The following is a 22788-nucleotide window of genomic DNA, read 5'->3' as shown; positions in this document are numbered from 1 at the left end:
GGCTTCAGAGTTTGTCTTAGTAATTCCTATTTTTATGTAGAAATTGTACATTATGACGCAAAATATTGTGATATCGTATTTGCTTAGAGGCAGCTGTGGTTGGTAAGCCACCAACACTACATGTCTCCGGGCAGGAGAGTCCGGGAAAACCATTTTAGCATCCACATATCGGCATAGCAACAAACCTTCTTGTGGAAATACAGGCTCTGAAAGGGAATTAAGACGTGCTGTTAACACTCATATCCATCCTGACGGAAGGATATATGGGGTCTAAAATAGTGATACGGGATCTAAGAGCCAGAGACAGGAAGGTGCAAAGTTAGAACTCATCGTCTGGTCCCCCACGTGGAGCCACAGGAGTGACAGGAGGGACAGAAGGGCACAGGTGTCGTGTCACAAACACAAATTGGGGGGGGGGGGTGTGCACAGGGCCCACATGGATAAAATTGGAGGGTGCGGAAAACGATGTGCAGCTTCGAGCGTATCAAGGGAAGGGAATGGCGTACTTCCAGAAGAATCCAGGGGAGCCGATAAAGGTGCCAGAGAAAAGGCCGGAGCAGTGAGGACCCCAACAGCACGCCCCCAGAAACTGCTTGGGGACAGGGCTGTTTAGGCGGCCAAAACACAGCCCAGAGGTGTGGCACAGCGCCCCCGTCCTGTATGTGAGAAGGCCTCTTACAAAAGGGCGGTCCTGGACGGCCAGGGGCGGCCCGCAGGAGAAGCTGCTGAGGTGGTGCGCGTCCAGGCCCAGAAGCCCACCTCCTACCGGGGCCCCGCAGGGAGCCTCTCTGTCGTCCGTGCCGCCAAGGGTCGCCCACCAAGACGCCGTGGGAATGTGTTCACCCACAAAGCCCAGTAACTAGAGGTGCACACGGGGTCCTGTCAATGACCGCTCTGTCCCACACAACAAGGAAACACCGAAGACAAAATTTTAATTTATTCAAAATTATCCTACCTAGCTGTTCTCAGCTTGGTCTGTTCTAATTCCTTCTGGATGGCCTAAAAGTGAGAGAAAGAAATCTGTTTAAATACAAGAGTTACATACTAGCATTTCATAGATCAGACACTCAATTAACCACGTGTTTCCATATGAAACTACATATATTTATCTGTGAGTTTTCCCTTTAGTTCAAAGCCCAGACCTGCCTGCTAGCTGGCAGGGGAGGGATGTTTATTTTTTCAAAGAAAACTATTCACACACACACAATGTGTATTCAGAGAGCGGTGCCCGTCACATGGGACAGCCTGATGGATTTTCCAAACAAGCAGCTCCCGTAACCAGCACCCAGGACAAGGAGTGGAACACTGCCACCACCTCTGGCAAGTCTTTTCTGAACGTGGCAGGATAAGGAAATGACAAATACACACACAAAGATGTGATGGTGAACAGGGTCCGTTCAGAGACGCAGGCGCTAACGAGACCACAGCGAGTCGAGAACTGCGCCTCTTCAAACTGTAACCGAACGGAGGCGGGCGTCCTCCCGGCACAGAGCGAAGCGGAGGCCGTCCCTGCCCTCTCGCTTCCTTCTCCGGCTGCCCGCCTCTCCTCAGTGCCACAGAGACCCTGGTCAGCGGGTGACCTGAGCTCGCCTGGCTCCCCTGGGCAGGAACACGGCAGCTGCCCCAAGACCCCCAGGGCCGCACCACGGCCCACGCTGGGTCCGAAGGCGCCCGCTGGCCCTGAATCTGAGCGCCCCATGGTCTCGCTGGCTCAGATCAGTGCAGACATCCCGGCCTCCCTCCTCTGCCTTCACCAATACCTGATAATAACGGCTCTTCCGCCAGAAAATTAATCTGGTCTGTCAGACACAGTCGCTCTGGCGGAGGCTGTGGGACATGGAGAAGGAAGAGGGGCCCTGGAAGCTGGAGAGCCGGCCACGGCTCGGTCCCCCCGCTGCCACCTGAGCTCAGGGCCCCCTCAGATACCTCGGAGTCCGTGAGGCGGACACGCTAACGCGACGAAAGGGAGCTACCAGGGGTGGGAGGCAACAGTGAGAAAGATTCTTCAGTTTTACAAAGGACGACAGCAAGCCCCCTAAAGAGGCCCTTTAAAGGCTGAGGAGCGGGACAGCCGGGGCCGACCCCGATGTCCTCTCACTGCTGGGGCCGCGAGTGAAAGGTCGAGAATGCAAACCTCGGATTTTTGTGTCAGCTTTCCAAGAACGTCCTCTAGGTTTGAGATTCGCGATTCGTGCTCCCGGCGGAAGGTCACGGAGTCAGTCTTGGAAAGGGTCGGAAAGGAACAACAGTGAGCGCATGGTACAGGGGCGCCAACAAGCAGCCGAGACCTGGCAGTCGTTTCCGTGCAGAGCCCCAAACACTCGAGGGCGCCCGGTCACGGCCTGGCACCCTAGGGTCCCTCAGGGCCCTCACCCCCCCCCCCCGAACCCCGGAGCTCGACACAGTCCCACTTCTCCAGATGCGAGCGAACGTGTGGGCGCCTGGCGACTCTCAGGGGACGCTGCACGGACAGCCCCTGCCGTGTGAGCCGCTCCCGGTGTGCGCCACACGGCCGGGCGCCACACGTGACCTGGCTGCAGAGCGCAGCCGGGAGGAAAGGGACAAAGCGCGGCGCAGGTGAACTCTCTTCCGCGCTCACAACACAAGACACGGGAGACAGTCGCGTCAGATGAGGAGAGTTTTCCAGCACAGGTGAGCCCCAGGAGACTGCATTTCACACTGCACACAGGTAAATACTGGAAACGGCGTGAGACAAACCGGGCAAATCTGCACGTACGCTGACTCATAACCTAAGCTTAATAAGACGAGCCCAGGAGGCATAAAATTTGGTCATTTGTAGTACACTAAAACGGATTCTTGGGTTTGTTTGCGGCTTTGTTGCTTTTAGCTACCGTTTCTTTTCTCCACAAGAGAAGGAACGAAACCATAGGCAAAGGAGCTCGCCACCGTTTTCTTAAGGGCTTCACGGTCCTCTCGCCCCCGCGGTGGGGACAGGATTTCGGGCTGCCCCAGCTAGGACCACGTGCTACCCGATCTGACTCTGCTCACCCACAAGCGTTCCGCCCGCGGGGACAGCTGGACTGCCGTAGGTGGTGCATCACGGATCCAGTGCAGCTATTTTATTTTTCAAACCGGCATCTCCCTCGAGACGGACGCGCTTCAACCCTGCCCACTATTCCCGTCCTGTCTGCAAAAAACGGGCCAAGTTCCCGCTCACCCTTTCCGTCTACAAAGTTCTCACCTGGCCAACAAGAACAGACCAGTCATAACTGTGCCGGCGGGACGTGACTGAAGTCATCCCAACTTTATGGTCAAGAAAACAAAAAATAAGCAACGACTGAGGAATCAACGAAGGACGCCAATGGTCCTTGAGCAGGTACAAACACTCCAAGCATGGCAAGCTGGGGGGCAAGCTGGGGGACAAGCTGGGGACAAGGCTGGGGACAAGTGGGGGGCAAGTGGGAGACACACTGGGGGACAAGCTGGGGGGACGCGCTGTGGGCAAGCGGGGGCAAGCTGGGGGGCATGCTGGGGGCAAGCGGGGGACAAATGGGGGGCAAGGTGGGGGACAAGCAGGGACAAGCTGGGGGTCAAGCAAGGGACAAGCTGGGGGCAAGCGGGGGGCACGCTGTGGGCAAACGGGGGACAAGCTGGGGCAAGCGGGGGATAAGCTGGGGGGCAAGTTGGGGACTGGCAGGGGGCAAGCGGGGACAAGCAGGGGATAAGCTGGGGGCAAGTTGGGGACAAGCTGGGGAGCACGCTGGGGGCAAGTGGGGACAAGCTGGGGGACAAGCTGGGGGCAAGCTGGGGGGCAAGCAGGAGATAAGCTGGGGGCAAGTTGGGGACAAGCTGGGGGGCACACTGGTGGCAAGCGGGGGTAAGCCGGGAACAAGCGGGGGGACAAGCGGTGGGCAAGGTGGGGGGCACGCTGGGGGCAAGCGGGGACCGTGCAGAGAAGGTGCAAACTGTGCCCTGTCACCTGAGCGTCCTCCCATGCTATCAACACATCACAATGAAAACTAGTGATGTTCCTCAGGCCAAACCAGAGTTGAGAAAAGGGTCATTCACTCCACTAACATTCCTTTTGGTCCCCATCAGGTGTGAGAAGACAGGGACTTGAAAGGTGGGTGGGGAAGGTGGTGGGCGGGGCCATGGGGTGGGCAGTGCTCCCCCGAGGCCAAGTGTGGGGGTGCTGGCACTTAGAGACAAGAGGCAGGCTTGCCCAGGGACACGGCAGGACCAGGTTCTGCGCAGGGCCTTGGGGGTGCCCAGGCTGGAGGCCAGCGGCACCAGTGAGGGAGGGGAGATGGGCTCACGCCTTGACTCTGGTGCTGAGTGGGGAGGGGGCTCTTGGTCGAGACCAGAGACGTGAGGGAACAGCAGGTTGTTAGGGCAAGGGGCAACCCGTATTTGAAAGATTTCAATCCAAAGTATCTAAACACTGAATAAACACGCATGTTGGAACCTAAGAAAATAAACATCAGCCGTGGGGAGAGTGGACTGACAGGTCTCTCCTTGAGAATATACCAAATAAACAAGACTCTCTTCAGGGTTCCGGACAGAGAAGCAGCTACTCTTAACCGCTTGATGACCTCGAGACATTTTACATCAGACTTGAACTTTTCAAATCAGTGTTGACAGGAAGTGCAAAGCAAATCCCTACTGAGATGAAACGTCACTGAATTGTGACAGGCCATTTTCAGATTAAAACGCAGGCCAGGAGCCACCTGCAGAGCGGGGTACCCGGGCACGAGATCTCCGCGCTGCCCGCCGGAGCTCCCAGTCAGGGGACAGCACACGGCTCCCAACGACCGACTGGCACGGCCACCTGTCCCCTCCGTGCCTCTCCCACTCTTCATCCCCACGAAGAGAACAGACCCTGGGGAACTGCTGGGCACGACCTCAGAGCCCGACAGTCCGCCAGCACGTGTGGCCCCTGAAGGCCGCCCCACCGCTCTTCTAACCGGGGACAGGGTCCCGCCGCCGTCTCCGTCCATCTGGTCCACCCGCGCCTGCAGTCTCCGAAGCACAGCTGCCAGCTCTCGGAGCTTCTCGTCGTGGCCGTGACACTGTCCAGACAACGAGGCCACCTGCCTTTCCACCTCGCTCACCGGACGCCGGGAGAAAGCCTCGCCGCCGCCCTACAACAGGGACAGCAAGTTCCAACCGCGACACAAATGGGGAACTACGTCTGGCGTCAAATAATCTGAAGTGCAGTTTTAAGTCAAAAGCACAAACCAAACACTGCAGTGAAAGGTCCCCTAAACGCTACGGATACACAACGTGACGATGGCCGTCGTCAGGGATTTTCCCCACGTGGCAGACATGGGGGGGTTGTATTTTCTTCTTCATACGCTCTGTATTTTCCAAAGTAGTACACGTTTGTTTTTTGTTTTTTTTTTTAATTAAAATTAACGGAATGAGAAAATTTAAATAGGCATCACCCAAACTATCTCCGAACACTTAAGGAGCAAGTCTTAAGCCTTGCCTATCTGGTGTTTAAACATACTTTCCAACACAGGGCAGGGCACCTGTTCCCAGCAGTACGAAAACCTACTGTGAGGACTACGGATGGGGAAGGCCGGAGAAGGGGGCTTCCTGGGTGGCTACCTCTGGCGGCGGGCTCAGATGAGGGGCTTCAGGTGTGAAGGTGCCCTCAGGGACGTCCACCCTCTGGGTTCCGTGCGCACGTGTCCAGTTGAACACAGGAAGGCCTGACAGGAAGTGTCCCTGGCCCCACAGGGACAGACCTGCACCTAGAAGAGGAGAGGGACCAGCTGCACGTGTATGTACAGACAACGCTCTGCACCACGTGCCCTGAGGTCCGCACCTCTTTCCCTCCTTTCACCTTTACGTGTATCCGTTAATCATCTGAGGTAAGTAGGTCGAATTCTACTTACCTAGTAAAAGTAATAATGGAATGAACAAGATTAAAAACTTGCAAATGTTTCGAAGGCACCTAGGAATAAAAAGAAAAATATTACCTTGGGAAAAAGAAAGGGCAGGATCGCCATCCCATTTTACCTCTCTGCGTAATTTTATACCAAATAACCCCACTCTTACTTCAAAATGAAAGTCGACAGTATGAGAAATGCAGTTACAGCTGTCCGTCTGTTCGCAAAGTAGGCTCCACACCTGACGTGGGGCTCGGACACATAACCCAGAGCTCCAGCGTCGCAGACTCCCGACTGAGCCAGCCAGGCGCCCCCTCGGCGCCTACAGGGGAGCCTGTCCATAAACTGATGTCTCCTGGCCCATATTAACCATCGACTGTGTTCACTAACTCTTGACATGCAAGGTGCCACGCAGGGCACTAAAGAGCTTTGGTCACTAGCCACACTAAGGTCACTGGGAGCCGGGGGACCTGCCCGGTCTGGCTCCCGGTCCTGACCATCCCCCTCCCGATCTGGGTCACCCCTGTACTCTAAGAATGACAGTGCCTTTCCTTTCTCACAGAAGTGGTCTGAAAGATTAAATAAAAACATGAAAGCACTTTGTAAACTATTAGGTGACACAGGGGTGCCCGGACGGCTCAGTGGGTTAAGCATCCAACTCTGGATTCCAGCTCAGATTATCACCTCACAGTTGGGAGACCAAGCCCTGCATCAGGATCCTACTTAGGATCCTCTCCCTCCGCCCCTTTCCCCCTCAAAGGCATGTGCACACGTGCGTGTGCCGTCTCTCTCTCAAAAATTAAGAAATAAAAATAAAGTGATATAAAATAGGCAAGACATTAATATACTGAACTATAAAAATGTAAATAGAACATAAATCATTATAAAACATCAAATCAGGGGTGCCTGGGGCCTCAGTCAGTTAAGCGTCTGACTTAGGCTCAGGTCATGAACAAACATTAAAAAAATAAACAAAAGAGGGGCGCCTGGGTGGCGCAGTCGGTTGACTGTCCGACTTAGGCTCAAGTCATGATCTTGCGGTCTGTGAGTTCGAGCCCCGCATCGGGCTCTGTGCTGACAGCTCAGAGCCTGGAACCTACTCCGGATTCTGTGTCTCCCTCTCTCTCTCTCTGCCCCTCCCCAACTCATGCTCTCTGTCAAAAATAAATAAACAGTAAAAAAAAATAAATTAAAAAAAAATAAAAACAAACAAAACCCAAACAAAAAACCCAACAAATCAAATTATGTCCTGCAATTAGCACAAGGTCAGTATTTTATTATAACAATTTTTTTAACGTTTATTTTTGAGAGAGACACGGTGCAAATGAGGGAGGGACAGAGAGAGAGGGAGACACAGAATCTGAAGCAGGTTCCAGGCTCTGAGCTGTCAGCACAGAGCCTGACGCGGGGCTCAAACTCACGAACCACGAGATCATGACCTGAGCCGAAGTCGGACACTTCACTGACTGAGCCACCCAGGCATCCCACAAAGTCAGTTCTTTAAAACACCCAGTTGAGGGGCGCCCGGGGTGCTCAGTTGGTTAAGCGTCTGACTCTTGACTTTAGCTCAGACCATGATCTCATGGTTCGTGAGTCTGAGCCCTGCATCTGGCTCTCTGCTGACAGCCTAGAGCCTACTTGGGATTCTCTCTCCCTCTCTCTCTGCCCTTCCCCCTTTGCTGTTTCTCTAGATAAATAAATTAAGTAAATAAATAAATGTTCAAAAACAAACAAAAAACATTGAGTTGACATGATACTGGTTTTCTTACCTCGTAAGAAGAAACACATTCAGCCAAGAAATCAAAGTAACAAACTGGTACCATCCAATCCCTAGCCACCAGAATATTCCAGAGGCTGCCTTCCCTAAAAGAGAAAACACCAAACATTCTAAAGAAATGGTCTTTGGGAAATCAAATTCCTAAACAGACAGTTTTCGTGAAGGCCAAAGGAGAGCACAAGGAAACGTGCAAACAAATATCACGTAAGTATGCTTAGATGAAATCAGGGATGGTGCGCATTAAGATGCCGATCGTCACGGCAGGAATATCCATACAAACACAGGGACGTCATAAGCACAAAGCAATATGGAATGCTGATAGAGCCACAAAACAATGATAAAAGGGGAACCCCCAAATTCATGCATTCTCAATTACAGTTAACTCAAGCAGCGCAGAGGAGAAACAAAGACGCTCACACACCCTCACACACCCAAGAACACAGCGTGTTAGCACTTCTACGCAACCAAGAACGAAACATGTTATGTCAAGGATCAAAGCACGTAGCCCTGAAACGAAACTTTCATCTGGTTAGATAAGTCATCTCTTGCAGGCGCTAGCTGCCCAAAGCCCTGGAGAGAGCGCTAACACAGAGAGCCAGAATAACCACCTGGAGCAACCACGGCCAACCAAAGGAGCGACAACAGTGTCTTCGACACAAACCATCCGGAAGCTCCAATCCTCTGCAGCATCTGTACCAAGAGGCGACCTGTGATAGACAAGATGCGTGCAAGAGGGGCACACTCAAAACTCACACCGGAAAACCAGCTCTCCATAGTTACAGTACAAGAAATTCCCACTAGGATGCATTTTACCAAGACTCTCAGATCAGTTACGTCAAGAGTCTCTGCTCAAGGAGACGAGACGATCAACCATTTAAGTCCGAGCGAGATCCTGAAATTCAGTTATGAAACGCCGCCGCATTCGCTTCCTCCCCACGCAGGAAAGGCAGACTCCCCTACAGAAAGCCCTGAGGGTGGTGGGCAGCTACCCCCACGCCCACCGCTGGAGCTAACAGATAAAATCTGTGCACACCGGCAGTTTAACGTGCTCTAGGTGAGACCACGGTGACTCCAAAGCCACAGACTTGGTCTCCACTTGATCATTCTACGAGTTAGCGCTTTCTGGTGAAAAAGTATTTTGGAATGACAAACGGCAGTGCCGCTGGATAACAGACTAAAACGACAGACTTTGGTTATCAAACATCACGCATCACATAAGGCAGAAAAACTGCTGAAAGTTATATACGCATTTGCGTGTTGACTCCTGACGCTGTTAATTCCGACATGCCTGAGAGGGAAAGAAACATCGTTGAACAGGAGTTTTTAATCTATCATTTTATGTTCTATTAACAGTTAAGAGGCCATTACTTTTGAAGTTTAGCTTAAAAAAAAAACTGTCCAAAAAAGGTGCCCCTTCAGCAAGAAACCTACGGGCGTAAGTTGGAAAACACGTAATTGTGCACGTACACCTCCCTGCTGCCAAGGCTCAGGACACGGCGGTCACGGGAGCGATGCACAGGGCAACGGCTCCTGCCGAGCTCCACCAGGGGAGGACGACCGGCCTTTCTAACCCGTCGTGTCACCTCAAGCAGGTTACTTCTCAGACGTTTGGCCTGCCCTCGACACGTCCCAAAGGAGCTTTCCGACAGAGACGTTCTCTGTATTTCAAGCTAAAGTCAGTACTCTTCCTGTCCGTTTTTACAACACAAACAAACAAGGAGCCACGGCGTTTGCGAAGAACACGATAAGAACAAAACAGAAGGTGTGAGAGACAACCTGCGTAAGAAAAGACGGGCCACAGGGCCCCCGCCACCCTCTCTGGCCTCGAGGACCGCAAGCGGAGGTCTGCGTGCGTTTCAAGGAGCTTCTTCCCCTCACAGTCATCGCCTGTGGGTGGTGGTGACAAGCAGTTAATCTGACAGGCTCCCACGCAGACCCGGTCAATCCCGACCGTGCGCAACAATGGCGGTTTGAGAACATCAGGAAACGCAATTATGCAGGAAAATACACACGCGGACACGTCGCGGCCAACGCAATCCGGGGCGGCCGGCGCTACCCCGCGAGGGCCGCGCGCCCGGGGCGCCGTGGGGCCGCGTCCGCGGCCTCGCGCCACCGCCCGCGGCAGCCCCCGCCGGTGCCCAGCGTCCCACGCGCGGCGCGGCCATACTTACACGGGGACTCCCCGTTTACACCGAGGCGGCCGTCCTCTCTGAGAAGCCCTCCTACATCCACCGTCCCACAGTGACCGGAAAGAGCTGCAATACACGCAAAAAAGGCTCAGAGACGCTCGCGGAGGCGGGGCTCAGGCCGGAGGGCACGCGAGGCCAAGCACGCCCACGGCGCAGCCGCGCAGGGGAGGCGGGGAGGCGGGGCGCCGCCCGGGAGACACTCGCGGGCCCCACCTGGCCGAGCAGGGCACCCACAGCCGAGGCAACAGAGACGGACGGGCCTGCTTACACGCGGCCGGAGACGGCTACATTCTAAGTGCCGTTCAAATAAGCTACTTCTGCCTTAAAGAGGGAATACGAATCGAAAGTGCAGGACGTTAGCTTTTTAAAAGGCGTCTCGAAAAACATTTAAGCGCTGGTCCGCTTTCAGAAAACAGAACCAAAGCAGCACATGTTAGACAGTTCCCTCAGCCCCTTCCAGGAAGACCCGAACAAGCACCACGAGAAAGTCCGCGGAAAGGGCGTGAGAGGAGCAACGTGGATAAAGCGCCACGCAGGAAAAGCGGTGTTTTCTCCACCTCGAAAGCACGATTAGGTGGAAAAAGGAGGAAAAAAATTATTTAAATACCTTTTGGTTCATGGCTTTTTGACTTAGAGCTTTTTGATTCACGATCTTTTGATTCGTAACTTTTCAATTTGTAATTTCCTGATTCATAATTGAGCTTCATTAAAACCACTCGGAAAAGGTGGGCTAAGAATGACGACAGGGATGACGAAGTGTCCGTGGCCAGCCACAAAATCCTATCCGTGTGGAAAGAGGCACCGCCTATTGAAAAACCGTGAACAGAGTTATTTCTTCCCACAGGGCCGACATCTACTCCCCTGAAAAGTCAGAGAGCCAAATTATTCATCTCGGGAAGAGCAGAACCAACTCTTCAAAGGTACATCAGAGAGGACTTGGGAAAAGCCCAGACGACAAATGTCACCGCCTCGCGTGGCACACGTCACCTCCTGACAGAGGCAGAGCGACACGGCAAACCCGTAACGGCGAGCCCGATGCCAGATCTCTGGCCCAGGCGAGCCTGCACAAAACAGCCAGTCTGAGGTAACTGCACCCTAATTCTGCTGACGTACACCCCAAATCTAGATACTGCTCGACAGCCCCTCCCTTAACTGGCCTCTGGCCCGCCCAGTTCACTCTGTCACCTGCCTACAAAAGGACCATCAGATACGACCAGCAGCTGCAAAGACGCCTGCGCCAGAAACCACCGGCAAGAGCGCCTGGGAGGAGCAGTTAGATTCTGGAACAACTAAGCCAGCAGTTCTCAGCGGTCCTCTCTGCTTTTTATCAGGGCCTGGAGCTTCAGAAGATACGACGTGATCTCTGCTGTGTCCATCCCATTAACCTAAAATGTGCAGGGCAATGGTCTACAAGTTCCAGTTGCCGGAACTCTGCATTCCTGACAGCTCCCCTCACACGGAGACCCGGTGGCAAGGCCAGGGCCTGCCCAGAAGCGCTTCTGAGACTGGTCCCCGTACCGCCCGGTCAGGGGCCCTCGTGCCAGCGTGCGGCAGGAGACTAGCTGGGACTGCTGAAGTCTGGGTGGGTGTGATTTTAAAGAAATAAGATGAGGTGTTTTTGTTTTTTTTTTTATGGAGGCCATTTGTGGCCTAGAGTCCGGTGCCAAAAGCACCGTGGAACCCGTGGACCGTGGTCGGTCCCCACTCTGCTCACTCTCCTGTTCTACGGTCCAGTGAAAACTGGCTACAAAGCTCCGTACAAAGAGAAAAAACTTATTGAGAGGTAATACGTGGTCTGGTTCCCTGATAATCAAAAACACTGAAACTCCATTTTTTACCCACCAAGTTGGCAGAAGTTTAAAAGGAAAAACGGAGCCCTGGCGAGAGTACACGGGGCGGGGACCCGCATGCTGCCGTCCTGGGAAAACAGTGCGGGTCAGTCTCTGGGAAGTCAACTGGAGAATCTATTTATTTTTATTTATTTATTTAAAAAAATTTTTTTTTTTTAACATTTATTTATTTTTGAGACAGAGAGAGACAGAGCATGAACAGGGGAACGGCAGAGAGACAGGGAGACACAGAATCTGAAACAGGCTCCAGGCTCTGAGCGGTCAGCACAGAGCCCGACGCGGGGCTCGAACTCACGGACCGTGAGATCATGACCTGAGCGGAAGTCGGCCGCTTAACCGACTGAGCCACCCAGGTGCCCCTGGAGAATCTATTTAAACTGAAACTGCACATGGGGGCGCCTGGGTGGCTCAGTCGGTTGAGCGTCCGACTTCGGCTCAGGTCATGATCTCACAGCTCGTGAGTTCGAGCCCCGCGTCGGGCTCTGTGCTGACCGCTCAGAGCCTGGAGCCTGCTTCCGATTCTGTGTCTCCCTCCCTCTCTGCCCCTAACCCACTCGCATTCTGTCTCTCTCAAAAATGAGTACACGTTAAAAAAAAAATTTTAACCCGAAACTGCACAAAACCGTTTTCTTCCCAGAGTGACATCAGTGTAGGAAGTGCAAGTGGAAACGGGTTTTAACTACTTAATTGCTAACTGCGGCATCTTCAGGACAGAGGCTTCTCCTGACTTAGGATCCAGCCCTCGTGTCTCAGCTGGCCCGCCACAGCTGAGTCTACACTGCATCTGCTCGCTTGGTGACAGCCACACCCCGCCTGGTGGCTCTGCTGCACTCACCCAAAGGAAGCAGGCATTTAAGTCCTTCTTTCTCTAGAGCCTGAGGCTGGTCCAATAAGCAAAATTCTGCTGTAAGCCACCACGACAAGTGACAATTTTTCAGAACAGTGACCTATCTTTAACTTCTACCTTTTGTTGGGGGCTTTATGCGTTGCCTTAGGCAAGACAGAGACTACAGAAGAGTCTGTTTCCAGATCCCCTGGGTGCTTCCCTGGGAACACAGGAAGGACTCAGGTCAGCCTGAGGCCCAGGAAGGCCCTGCGGGCGCTAGGCTCCTCCCAAGCTCCCAGCTTCCTAAGAGGACTCCAGTCTGGCCCTCTGCACGCACCCCATCAGTACCCTGCTCTGGAGACGACGGCTGGATGTCCCAAAGGAAAGACGTCCGAGCCTTTTAAATGTAAAGCCTTTTTGATGTGAACCACATCAAGGGTGTACTTCACCCGAACCTCAAAAGGTCCAGTCCTCAGAACCCACGTGGCTCTGCGGCCTCGAACGCACCCGTTCTGGTTTTTCCACCGCACGGAAGGATCTGCCCACGTACACACATAGGTACGCAGAAGGAGACACACCCGATGAACGCTGCTTTTAAAGGGATACAAACAGAAAAACCTGAATGTCCGTCTGGATACGAAACTGATGAACTAGAATTTGGCACGTGCACCTAGTATCACAGAGCTGTCAGAAATCAAGTCGCTCTCACTTGGCACATAAAATGAAGAAAGATGCACAGCCATACGCGTGCATTTAAGACAAAACAGAGCACGTAATTCCATAGGTACAAAAAAGCAAAATTTAGGTGGGAGTTGCACAACATTGTGAATGTACTAAAAAATGCCATTTAATCGTCAACTGTAAAATAGTTACTGGTTAATTTTTGATGTTATGTGCATTTTACCTCATTTTTAAAAGCAAAAGAATCCCCCATGATCTATTCCTCTCAGCACCAGCTCCTTCTAGAAGGGAGACCAGAGGGGGTGGAGGAGGAACAAGGAAAAGGGAAAGGAACTTATTTTAGCTGTACCATTCCAAAGTTTTACAACAAGAACATAATTAAAAACAAAAATACTGACACAAAACGAGTGTGGGGTTAATTCACGCAGCGTGGTCTGGACCGGGCGATCGAGGGAGAACCCTGCTGGCCCCACCGTGTAGCGGGGTTAGCTCTGGGTGGAAGGGTCCAGGAGACTGTAATTCTCCTTGTGCATCTCTGCGGTTTCCAAATGTTCTTCGATAGACACTTTGCCCAAATAATGAGAAGTAGACGTTTGTAAGAGTAGTAAATTAGTGTTGGTCATATGATCACTGTTCTAATTTAAAAGAACAAGGCAGGTGATAAACACAGAAGCCCGAAGCAAATAAAAATGTGTTTTCTCCACAAAAACATTCAAGACCAACTCAACGAGAAAGTGCGAGGGACTCCCCGCGGCGACTACCAGACCCGCACTGGCTCCTCCATCCGAGCGGAGCTCGGGCCGCTGGCCCCTACCTACAGCGTCAGGATGAGGACAGGTGGCTGTGGGTAATAGACACACGTGACCTCCACTATGCTACGAGGGAGGGGCCACCCCCACTAGTATGTAAGCACCATCGCTGCACCAGGCGATGGCTGTGGAACGCACTTCCACTTGAAGAACGACGTTGTGTTCCACTTGGTGGGTGACAGCGGGCTTCAAAATGCAGCCTCAATGTAGCCACACACCCAGCATCTTTGATGGTGACACAGAGTTCAGTCAAGTGCCGGGCTTTCCCCCCGATGGTGAGCCCACAGGAAGTGGCGTGGCATCTCGGGGACAGCGCCCTGGAGGCACGATACCCGGGTCCAGGTGCTAGCCCCGTCCCTTCCCAGCGAACTTCCTAAGCTAATGCCTGGTGCGCCGGTCTAGAAGACATGCATGGCCACGCTGCAGGGGGCTGCGGCGCAGGCCAGAGCACCAGGGGCGGAGAGCGCCCCGTGACACTGGCTCCACAACCCGGAAGGGCCAGGAACGGAATCCTCGTGTCCGTTCGGCCCCGCCCCCTCCCCTTTGACCTATTCTGCTAGGTTAGAGCCAACAGTGTCGATGACCTACAGTAGACAAAACCAGAAACTCGAGCCACAGGGTAAGACGCTAAAATGGGAATAACTCTCAGTCCTGGGACCATCCTTCATTACCTCAAAACAATCATCTGAAAAGTACTGCGTGCCCTTACATGCGGGGCACAGCCGGGAACATGGCGAGACACAAATGACGGGTCACCCTCCTGGCCACTGGCCCTGCCCTGTCCTCCCGAGGAGGACCTCGAGTCCGGCCCAGCATGTGGGCGCTTGCATTAAACAGAGGAGTGGCCGAAAGCTCGGGAACAAGGCCATGGCTCCCTGGCCTCTCCATGCTGGAGGTGAGCGGGAATCACGGGGCAGGAGTCACGGACGGAAGCTGGCCGGGGATCTGCAGCCACGCTCCCCTCAGGGACCCGGGCCAAGAGTAGAGCCGGGAGTGCCGGGCCAGGAGGAAGCCCGCAGGCCCGCCTGGAAAAGCCACGCAGCCCTGGCAGTTCTGAGAGGCAGCCGAGCGCCTCCAGGGCCGCCTCCGAGGACCTCCCCGTTGGAGCGGGCGCAGCCGGGACTCAGAACGGGGCCCACCTCCACCGGGCGAAGGGCCACTGCCTCCCGCGAGGGCCTCCCCCAACGACTGCCCCCACCCCGTGTTCCAGCCGAACCGTCCCTGGAGCGGAAGTAACAGCACAGAACACACTTTGCTCATCTCCTGCACATAAGCCCCTGCGGCCGTCGAGGCCAAAGCACCACCACGAAGCTGTTCCCGCCATACGTGGGAACGCCTATGATCTCGTGGGAAAATAAAGTGGCCGCGTGGCGCCACTACGGTTTCAGGGAAGGACTCTTCTTTGCTCACCCGAAGTTCAAATTCACAGAACTTCACGCACTCCTGGGTATAAAACTACAAGCCACAGAAAATGAATTTATTCAAAGAGGACAAGGAAGAACAAAGCTAATTTGGGGCGCGTTTCTTTTTTTTTTAATTTTTTTTTATGTTTTATTTATTTTATTTTATTTTATTTATATTTGAGAGAGAAACAGAGAGACAGAGAGCGAGTAGGGGAGGGGCAGAGAGACAGAGACAGAATCCGAAGCAGGCTCCAGGCTCCGAGTTGTCAGCACAGAGCCCAACGCGGGCCCTGAACTCACGAACCGCAAGATCATGACCTGAGCCGAAGTCAGAAGCCCAACCGACTGAGCCACCCAGGCGCCCCTTGGGCGCACTTCTTAAACTTTTATCACACAGTTTTGAATTCAAGTCAATGACAGAAAGTAGTGCGGATGGATGCTAAAAGGCCTACAAAAGTAGGGTTACGTATGTATACATTAAAAGAAAATATCTGGACATGCAATCTCTTTCTAACCTTTGAGAGAGACAGACTCACGTTTCTGACTCTCGTCCCTCGAGTATGTTCGCGACGACAGTCCGTGGGCAGTGGAGCGTGCCGTGAGCGTGTCCTTGCGCTCAGAGAGCAGGATGCAGTCTCTGCAGGTGTAGCCGTTGCTCCTGAAAGTTTCTGCTGCCAGATCCCCATTTCCCTGAGCGGCAGCTTTATTTCCCCCTGAAGTTTTCAGAAAGTAGAGGGAACCTGTTTATCACAACCTGCAGATACCTACAAAAACTTTCATCTTGAAAAGTGTATTTAAAAAAAGAACTGAAATAATTACCTTTGAGATCTCCGTCATCGTCAAGACCTAAAACACACACACATACGCGTGTCTGCTCATGAGCTCAAATTATCAGAACAAAACCCACACACACAAAAAGTAAAGGTTACAATGGTTAATATGTCGGCATTTTGGCAACGGCCAAGATTCACTTCCTGAAACGCCTACAACTAACAGAAACTCCTCCAGACATATGCAGACGCCATCTCTCGGTGCCAGGAGAAAGCACATCTTTGCAGACAACACACACCTGTACACGCACACCTGCGGACCCCAAGGGCGGACACGGAGGAGGGATCAGGGGAGAAGAACGTGCGCCCTCAAGCACCGGCAGGCAGAAACCTCACCGGTGGCGTCCACCCCCTCTGCCGCCTACGAGCTACCCTCGCCAGCTGAGCGCCAACTCCCAGGCTTGCCTGAATTAGCACACAACATTTTGGGAGCTAATCTGGGTCTCCTTATCTTCTCAAAAGGGCCGCCGTGAACATCCAGTGGACACAGGCAAGCAGCCACGTCCCTCTGAAAGCTGCGGCTCCCCGTGGCCATCACACTGTCAGCAGCAAGGACCAGGTCACACCGTTGCTGCCTAAAGTCAAGAGGGCTCACGAGCCCACGCTGCTTTCTAGTGTCAAGACATCCACGGGGACTGCTTCCCGGTGACTCGAAAATACCGTGTCTGCCTGGCTGCTCAGAGCCGTCTGAACCTGAAACCGCACCGGTGAACCTCTGTGACAACTGTACTCAGCCAGCCTACACAAGTAATGCCCTTAGCAGGAGAGTTCTCAGGCTACTACCAGACTGCTTCAGCTTCCACGTCACGACAGACGATTCCACGTGCGCGCGGCCAGCAGAAGCGGCAGAGGGAAGCCGCCGCCCGCATTCTGTATTTGAGTCTGGAGGAATGCCTTGCATCTTCTGGGAGCTCCTCCCACCCTATATGGGGCAGAGGGACAACCTGGCCCGGGACTTCCCTCCTCCCCAAGACAACCTGAGAACCCAACAGTAACTCACCCCAGAAGTGGTCCACTTTGGTTTGCTCACGGATCAGAGACTCATCCAGCACAGAAGGCCGCACACAGGCCGCACCTGACAGCGAGCCGGCGCCGCCCTGGCCCACGGCCGAGGACACGACCTGCCTGGAGGCGTGGTGGACACTAAAAGCCGGCTTGCTTGCACTTCTGCGCTGCTTTGCAGTTCTAAGAAGACAGGAACACAAGGGACAAGTTGACAGACTTCTCAGAAATACAAAACGATTGTATTTTACCGATACAAAATCTTTAAGAACGTAGTATTTTTAAGGCAACGTTTCCTTATGTCTTCTCTGCTGTAATGAAACGCTTATTAACCTGCAACAGGAATCCTTGAGCCAGGGTCCCAGAGCTGCTTCTAAAATTGTACATACAGGACAGTTTTCAGAGTATTCTAGGCCCAATGACCCCAAAGTGATTAAAACTTAAAATAATCTAATAAAATGACTTAATGACAAAAATTATGACGTATAAAGTTAACCCTTCTGCTTTTTAGAACAAATGTGTGCACAGACACGCACATCCTGCACTATTTCGGGGTCCCCGGTGAAGCCGGCCCTGCATTAAGGACAGCGAGGAAAGGCTGTAGCCTCATTTCTGTCCTCCTGTTTGGCACGGACAACAAAGCCCCAAGCACCGAGCTGGGGCAGGGAGAGGACCTCCCTCCTCAAGGGAACGAGCAGCGGGGGGACAGGAACACAAGTCTGCACGTGAACACAGCACATCAGGAAACCGATCGTGGCGTCGCCCGGCGGCAGAGAAACAGGCGGGCCGAGGCCAGGCAGCTGAGGCCCCGTCTCGCCCGTGGAGCCAACTGGAGCCCTCAGGTGCGCTCACGACCGCTCATGAGCCCGCCGAACCGCGGGCCCATCCTCTAACCAACCCACAGTGAGTGTGAGGCACGTGGGAACCTTGGCAGGGCACCTGGCTTCAAGCTGGCCTTTCACCGCCTCTTCTAACACAACCACCCCATTCCTGAGTGAAAGCCGACCATTTCCATCGGAGACTCATCATTCTTACGTGAGCCACAGAACACGATCTTTAAATGGCACAAAGATCGTGCACTCTGCTTCTTCTTGGCCATGCGCGTGGTGGTGGACACGTGCAAAGCTCAGGAATCGAGTGAACGCAGTCAACGGCTGGCCGTCATGATGCATCTGTTAGTTCACGCAGACTTTAACACACAGACATGGCCGTTAACAATGCAGAGCTCATCCACGGTGGCCACAGTGCCACGCAATCGTCGGAAGGCACCCCTCGGATGACAGCAGAGGACAGCCGCATTTGGCTCCCGCTGCGAGGCCGGCCGTGTGGACGGGCACTGCGCATGTTCCAGGGTGTCCGCGCCCCTGCCCGAGTCTGAGTGCAAACGCAAAACTGGAAACCGTGGCCTGCACGAGACCGTCCACGCCAGACAGGCCACATGGTCCAGAATTAGGTTCAGTCCTCACCGCAGCACAGCGACGACAGTGTGAGTCTGCTGTGTGTACTTAAGTGCAAGAGTGTGGTTTTACAGACCAAAAAGCTGGTACGTTTGTTTTCATGTTGTTAGAGCGTGTGCGGTGACAAGGAAGACAGTGCTTACCGGGCCGCTCTGTCCTTCAGGGAGGCAGTGCTACTGGCACAGGAGTAAGCGTCCCCAGCCTGGCCGTCCTCAGTGGCACAGGCGGTGGTGACCAGGCGCAAACCACGGCGGGACATTCTTGGAGAATCGAACACAGGGTCCAATCTGTGCTCAGTCTCAAAAGTCAGAGCATCAGACGAATAACTCGAACTAGAAGGAAAAAAAACTCGTCAGAGGAAAATAACGCTGACGGAAGTTGCTGAAACAAACTGAATAATGAACAGGTCACATAACAATCCGGTGCAAATTCTGAAAAACAGCCATGACTGCGTGATGACTTTTCTACAAAGCCGAAGTCACCACAGACGCTCTGGCCACACCCTCTGTGAAATAAATCCCCAGGCGCCCAGATATGTCACTCCAGAGCTGGCCCTAAGAACTGCTTCAGGACACGCTCATAAGAACTCCACTATGCGGACCTGTGTCAAGATCACTGAAAATCAGAATGCATTTACAGTAGACTCCACGCCTGACACAGCAGTTCAGGAGACAGTGACCACACAGCATCTAATCCACTGTGAGGAGAAACGCAAACGGCAAGACGCTGAACCGTAAAGCCACTTTGCGTCTAACTCACCATAAAGCCAGAGACAAGCTCATGACAAAGTCACTTCAATACCCTTCCATGGAATCATCTTAAATCAAAAGATACATTCTTCTGTGTCGTTAGCAACTTTTTCTAAATCAAGAAATATTAACCCACAAGGAGGCATCCAGGAGGCCTGGGAAGGGATGGGAAGGCCTGGGAAGGAGAGGGAAAACCACTCCTGCCTGGGAGAGCAGACTGGGCTGAGGGTCTAAAATTCAGCAGGAACCAGGAGTCTCTCAAGGAAACCAAGAAGGCTAAGGGCATTTTAGCCTTATGTTTTATTAGAAAAATATTTTCAGGATCACGTTTACGATAAACGTATTAGGCCAGGTGTGTCTCTGAGTGGTCAAGCTAGACCACGACAGAAACGTGTGGAAGCGAGCAAGCGGCCAACGTGCACAGACCTCCACCTCCCAGCCCACCCCACGGGCCCCGGGGGCTCCAACGTGGGGACGCTACAATACTGTACAGTGTGGAAGGGGTCCCGGCTTTCCAACCCAGAACCCGGGGTGCCACTGCCAGCAGAGGGTGTCCCAGATCCCTGTTAGTGTCATTAGAAAGACCCCGAGCAGAAGGAAGTACAAGAATATTACAACGGCAGACGATAGGAACTGTCCATCAGCAGGGGAATGGTTCAATAAACTGGGATACATCCGAATTCTAGAACACTGTGAGGCTGTTAAAAATCATGAAAGATCTGCATACACTGTTAAAGGAAAATATCCTACTATCATTTATGTTAAAACCAACTATAAAACAGAACCACATGGGGTCAGTAGAGCATGAGACTCTTGCTCTCGGGGTCATTGACTTCAAGCCCCACGTCAGGCCTAAAGCTTACTTAAAAAACAAAAGAACCCATAAAAAGCCCTAGAAGCACGTATTCTCATACATACAGAGGTAGGTAAAGTCATAGAGACCCGGAAAGTTCTCTTCAAACTGTTAACAGTGGGAACCTTTGGGGCTGAGACCAAGCGGGGCAATGGGTCCTTTCAGTCTGGACCCACCTGTCTGGTCACACCCAGGGACGCTCGTCTAATGCATTCAGTACCCACGCCTCTGTCAACGCTGTAGTCCGGGGACCCACCCTAGCAAGTGTGCTGTTAAGGTACTTTATTCTAATACTAGGATAGAAAAGGAGACGCCAGAAAGACCCCAAAGAAAATAACAGACTGAATCCTTCAGAGCAGCTTTTAGTTCTGTTCCTTCATCAATCAAATGTTGTTTTAAAAATATGTTACTTAGATGCACTTAAAAAACTTTTTTTAATCTTTATTTATTTTTGAGAGAGAGAGCATGAGCGGGGTAGGAGCAGACAGAGAGGGAGACACAGAATACGAAACAGGCTCCGGGCTCCGAGCTGTCAGCACAGAGCCCGACGTGGGGCTCGAACCCACGAACCATGAGACCATGACCTGAGCCGAAGTCAGATGCTCAACCGACTGAGCCACCCAGGTGCCCTTAGATGCACTTTTAATTAAAAGGCCAGGAAAAAATCTACCACCATTGAAAGCTGGAAAATACGGACACGCGGCAGCCACAAGGCGCGAAACAGGGCAGCGCCACGGGGCAGGTGGTCCTGCCTCCCGCCAGAGCCGCGCGGAGCTAAGTGGTCATAAATGAGCAGTTCGGCCACTGGGCAGGGGTGAGTGGGCAGAGCAAGGCCCACATGGGGGCAATTCTAGGAATCTGACCAAACCTCCACGGGTCCGAGTTCTGCTGACCTGGATGTGTGACCCCAGTGGCCGCCCATCTGACCCCTGACCCTTCGTCACCCACCGGCTGGGATCCTCCACCAATGCGCTCCCTCAGCTTTGCCCGGGGCTCCAATCGGGATTATGGTCACAGCACCCCCACCCTGCGACTCCCCTGCCCTGTCGGTGCTTCAGTCCCGGCCGTGCCCCTGGATGGTGCCGACAGCTGCACGCCCCCGAGCCCACGGCCCTCTGCACCAGTGGCGCCCGGGTGTCACCCCTGCCCCAGCAGGCCTCCTCCCTCCCGCCTCACTTCCTCCTCTGGCTCCTCAGCAAACCAGCCACGCCAGAGAACTGCTGACTCCTCTCGGGGGAGCCTACGAAGGACCCGCGTTCAGGTGGCCCTTCCTCCTCCTTCCGACCACAGCACACGTGCCATCATAACGCCCACCTGTGCACTCTGGACCGGATCTCTCCCACTCTCCAGAAGACCCTCTCCGGCTGTTACCTCTTCTCTCTCCGAACTCTTCAAACTCCCTGCGGTGCCCAACCATCAGCACCTACACACTCACCTGTCCCCACGGTGGAGAAAAACGACCCTAAACAGAGCCGGGCCCTTTCTCCTCCCAACCAGCCACGCTTGTTGTAAGAGTTATCTACACTCACTCCTCAACCCGTTTCATTCCGACTCCTGCCCCCGTTGCTGCTGCCTCTGCCCATGGCCTCCCACGGGGCTGAATTCACGGCCCGTGTCCCAGTCCCACCACTTTGGCACGGGACCCACCTCCTCGAAATACTCCGCTCTCTTGGTTTCCGTGGCAGAGACCGCGGTGCACTTACGGGAGGCTGACACGGTCAGACACGGACTTTTCCAGGCTGCCGGCCTCCGGGGCACGGGCTGCCACCTGACCTGGGTCTCCTCCTCTGGTTTGTGTGTGCGTCAGGGGGCGGGGGTGAGGCGGGGGGTGGGGTGGTGGGGAGAGTGGGTCTCTGATGGGCTTCTGGGAAAGTCTGCCTCTTACCCAAGCAGTGGCCCTGTGGCTGCATCCCCATCGTGTGGGGGGCTGTGGGGGCTCCTCAGTGGTGGTGTGGCCCAGCCGCCAGCACTGGGCAGCCTCCGCACACCCTCAACAGGAAGGAAGTGCGCAGTCATGCCAACAAACAAAACCGGGGACTGATCGAACCTCCGCATCTAACCACCGTCTCACAGGAAGCAAATGGGTACTATGGGAAAATCCTGCTTAGGCTCATTTCAAGCAAAACTGAGGATCTGGTAAATTGGAGCACCGACTGTCTGGTGTATTACAGAGATATCAGGGGTTATTTTAAGTTACCAGGGGCTTTTTGGTGTGATACTTGTATTTTGGCTAGTTGTTTTTACAATATCTTTTAGGGGTGCCTGGGTGGCTTAGTCGATTAAGCGCCCGACTTCGGCTCAGGTCATGATCTCACACATCGTGGGTTCGAGCCCCGCGTCGGGTTCTGTGGTGACAGCTTGGAGGCTGGAGCCCGCTTCGGATTCTGTGTCTCCCTCTCTTTCTCTGCCCCTCCCCCACTCGTGCTCATGCTCGCTCGCTCTCAAAAAATAAACATAAAAAAATAAATAAATAAATAAGCAAGCAAGCATCTCGTAAAGATTTGCTT

At 53.5% G+C, this 22788-nt stretch overlaps 1 protein-coding gene across 7 annotated transcripts in view; it reads right to left on the bottom strand.

The window, feature by feature from the left end:
* SUN1 (Sad1 and UNC84 domain containing 1) overlaps positions 1-22788 on the bottom strand; it is a 54589-nt gene that overhangs the window by 12484 nt on the left and 19317 nt on the right. For 3 of the 7 annotated variants that reach the window (XM_042921196.1, XM_042921192.1, XM_042921194.1), the window contains 14 exons: positions 18823-19011; positions 17221-17405; positions 16210-16236; positions 15927-16103; positions 10429-10626; positions 9804-9887; positions 9409-9519; positions 8241-8339; positions 7625-7718; positions 5862-5920; positions 5572-5717; positions 4926-5102; positions 2135-2221; positions 956-999 (listed from right to left, as the gene is read on the bottom strand). In XM_042921196.1, coding sequence (XP_042777130.1) covers positions 956-999; positions 2135-2221; positions 4926-5102; positions 5572-5717; positions 5862-5920; positions 7625-7718; positions 8241-8339; positions 9409-9519; positions 9804-9887; positions 10429-10626; positions 15927-16103; positions 16210-16236; positions 17221-17405; positions 18823-19011 — 1677 coding nt within the window. The remainder of the gene's footprint in view (positions 1-955; positions 1000-2134; positions 2222-4925; positions 5103-5571; positions 5718-5861; positions 5921-7624; positions 7719-8240; positions 8340-9408; positions 9520-9803; positions 9888-10428; positions 10627-15926; positions 16104-16209; positions 16237-17220; positions 17406-18822; positions 19012-22788) is intronic. The other 4 variants (XM_042921193.1, XM_042921195.1, XM_042921197.1 and 1 more) reach the window with 4 other exon arrangements.

Source organism: Panthera leo, chromosome E3, assembly GCF_018350215.1.
Source record: "Panthera leo isolate Ple1 chromosome E3, P.leo_Ple1_pat1.1, whole genome shotgun sequence".
NCBI classification, from domain to species: Eukaryota; Metazoa; Chordata; class Mammalia; order Carnivora; family Felidae; genus Panthera; species Panthera leo.
The sequence above is the reverse complement of the archived record's forward strand: the minus strand, read 5'-3'. Positions and strand labels throughout refer to the sequence as shown.